General features: G+C 51.4%; 1 protein-coding gene across 1 annotated transcript in view; it reads left to right on the forward strand.

Moving 5' to 3' along the window:
• Nucleotides 1-1098: 1098 nt before the first annotated feature.
• Nucleotides 1099-1702, forward strand: part of LOC105304228 (serum amyloid A-2 protein) — a 7618-nt gene continuing 7014 nt past the window's right edge. The window contains exon 1 of the mRNA XM_023522161.1: nt 1099-1217. Coding sequence (XP_023377929.1) covers nt 1113-1217 — 105 coding nt within the window. The 5' untranslated portion in view covers nt 1099-1112. The remainder of the gene's footprint in view (nt 1218-1702) is intronic.

The raw sequence follows: 1702 nt of genomic DNA on the forward strand, positions 1-1702 counted from the left end.
AAGCACTTATTAGGGAAAGAACAATCCACCCCCATCTCAAATGTTAGTTGACTCAAAGACACAAAATAAGTCTTGAAAAGGTATAAAATTTCACTCTGAACTAATTGCATCAATTATGATTAAAGCTATCCATCTTTTCTCCTCCTCCTCTCACCCCCACTCTTCCTTCGCTGTTTCCATCCTTCCTTCCTTTTTCCCATCCCCCGCACTTCCTTATATTTCCTAATGGGATAGTTTAGAGAGACGGTCGAGTTAGCTCTTGCCAAGGCACCTACAGTCAGTGACACTGCCCCCGCTTTAGTCTGTTTCCTGCCATTTCTAGCCTTTAACTGACATAAAGGGAGCTGGCAACACGCATCAAGCCTGCACTAGGAATTCAGCACTTCCTGTCTTTTCGGGCAAGCAACTCTCCTGGTTTGCACAGGTCTCAAGAGTTTTCCACAACATTGTTAGTGCAACTGGGACAGTTCTAGGCAAACAGGGACAGCTCCAGTCAAGCCGAAACAGTCGGTCGCCCGCTTTAACTGCAGAATAGCTTGATGAGGCAGGCAGCTGCCCCAGCTCGGAAGGGGAGAAAACGAAGGCTTATGGTAGCTGAGTCCATTGGCCAGGGCCTGAGCGCCAGGCAGCAGGTGGCCGAGAAGAATTTGAACCCAGCTGTGCATGAGGCCGCAGCTCTTGTCAGGTAGATACCGGTGAGAATCACTGCCTAAAGCTCGGCAGTTATCAATCTCAGCTACGTATTGGAATCACCTGGAACGCGGTAAAAACCTTTGCCGCCTGGTACCCATCCCCAGAGAGACCGAGATAATTGCCTGAGATGTGACTTGGCATCAGACTTTCAAACCTTCCCAGGGATTAGAAAGTTGATCCAAGACTGAGAAAAGGACCACTGCCCTAGCGCTTACAGCCTACATCATCAGTATAGTCCATTTAGAAAGTTTTCAGGATGCCATTTAATCCCACAACAAGCAGAGAGACACGAGTCACAACGATGTGCTTTGAGTCAATGGTCCATTACTCATTCCTTGATACTTCTCTAAGGGGTGTCACTGTCTTTTGTTCACCTGGTATCCCTTTGCCGTGCCCTTTGCTTCCCAGGGGCTTGGGACATGTGGAGAGCCTACTCTGACATGAGAGAAGCCAATTACAAGGGCGCAGACAAATACTTCCACGCCCGGGGGAACTACGACGCTGCACAAAGGGGACCTGGGGGCGTTTGGGCGGCTGAAGTGATCAGGTAGCAGGGGCTCCTGGGGATGCAAGGATCGGGGAGCAGAGCTGGGCTGCTTTTGGGGATCAGGAGGAAGTAGGCCCTCGAGAAGGACCCTGCAGGGCCAGTGGACTCCTCCTCAAGTCCATCCTGTCCAGTTTCCCCATCGATGCCCAGTGCAGAGCCTGAGCTGCCTGTAGAGCCATAGTATGACTTATGACGACATGTGGACTTCTCTCCAAAAAGAAAACCTGAGGATAAGGACTAATTCCTGCCCTGCCCTGCGGGTGCTGTCCAGTCAATGGGGTAGCGGGGCTCGCCCCGGTCAGAGCAGACTGTGCCCACACAGGGTCAGGGTTGTCGTGCCTCCCTCCTGGCTTCTCTCAGAGTCATTAATCCCTTAGAAAGGTGAGAGATGAGAGGGTGGGGCTGTGATCCTCATCCCTAACTCATCTCCTACCTGCCCTGCTCTATTCCAGCGATGCCAGA

Source organism: Pteropus vampyrus, unplaced genomic scaffold (genome assembly GCF_000151845.1).
Source record: "Pteropus vampyrus isolate Shadow unplaced genomic scaffold, Pvam_2.0 Scaffold334, whole genome shotgun sequence".
Classification (NCBI taxonomy): domain Eukaryota; kingdom Metazoa; phylum Chordata; class Mammalia; order Chiroptera; family Pteropodidae; genus Pteropus; species Pteropus vampyrus.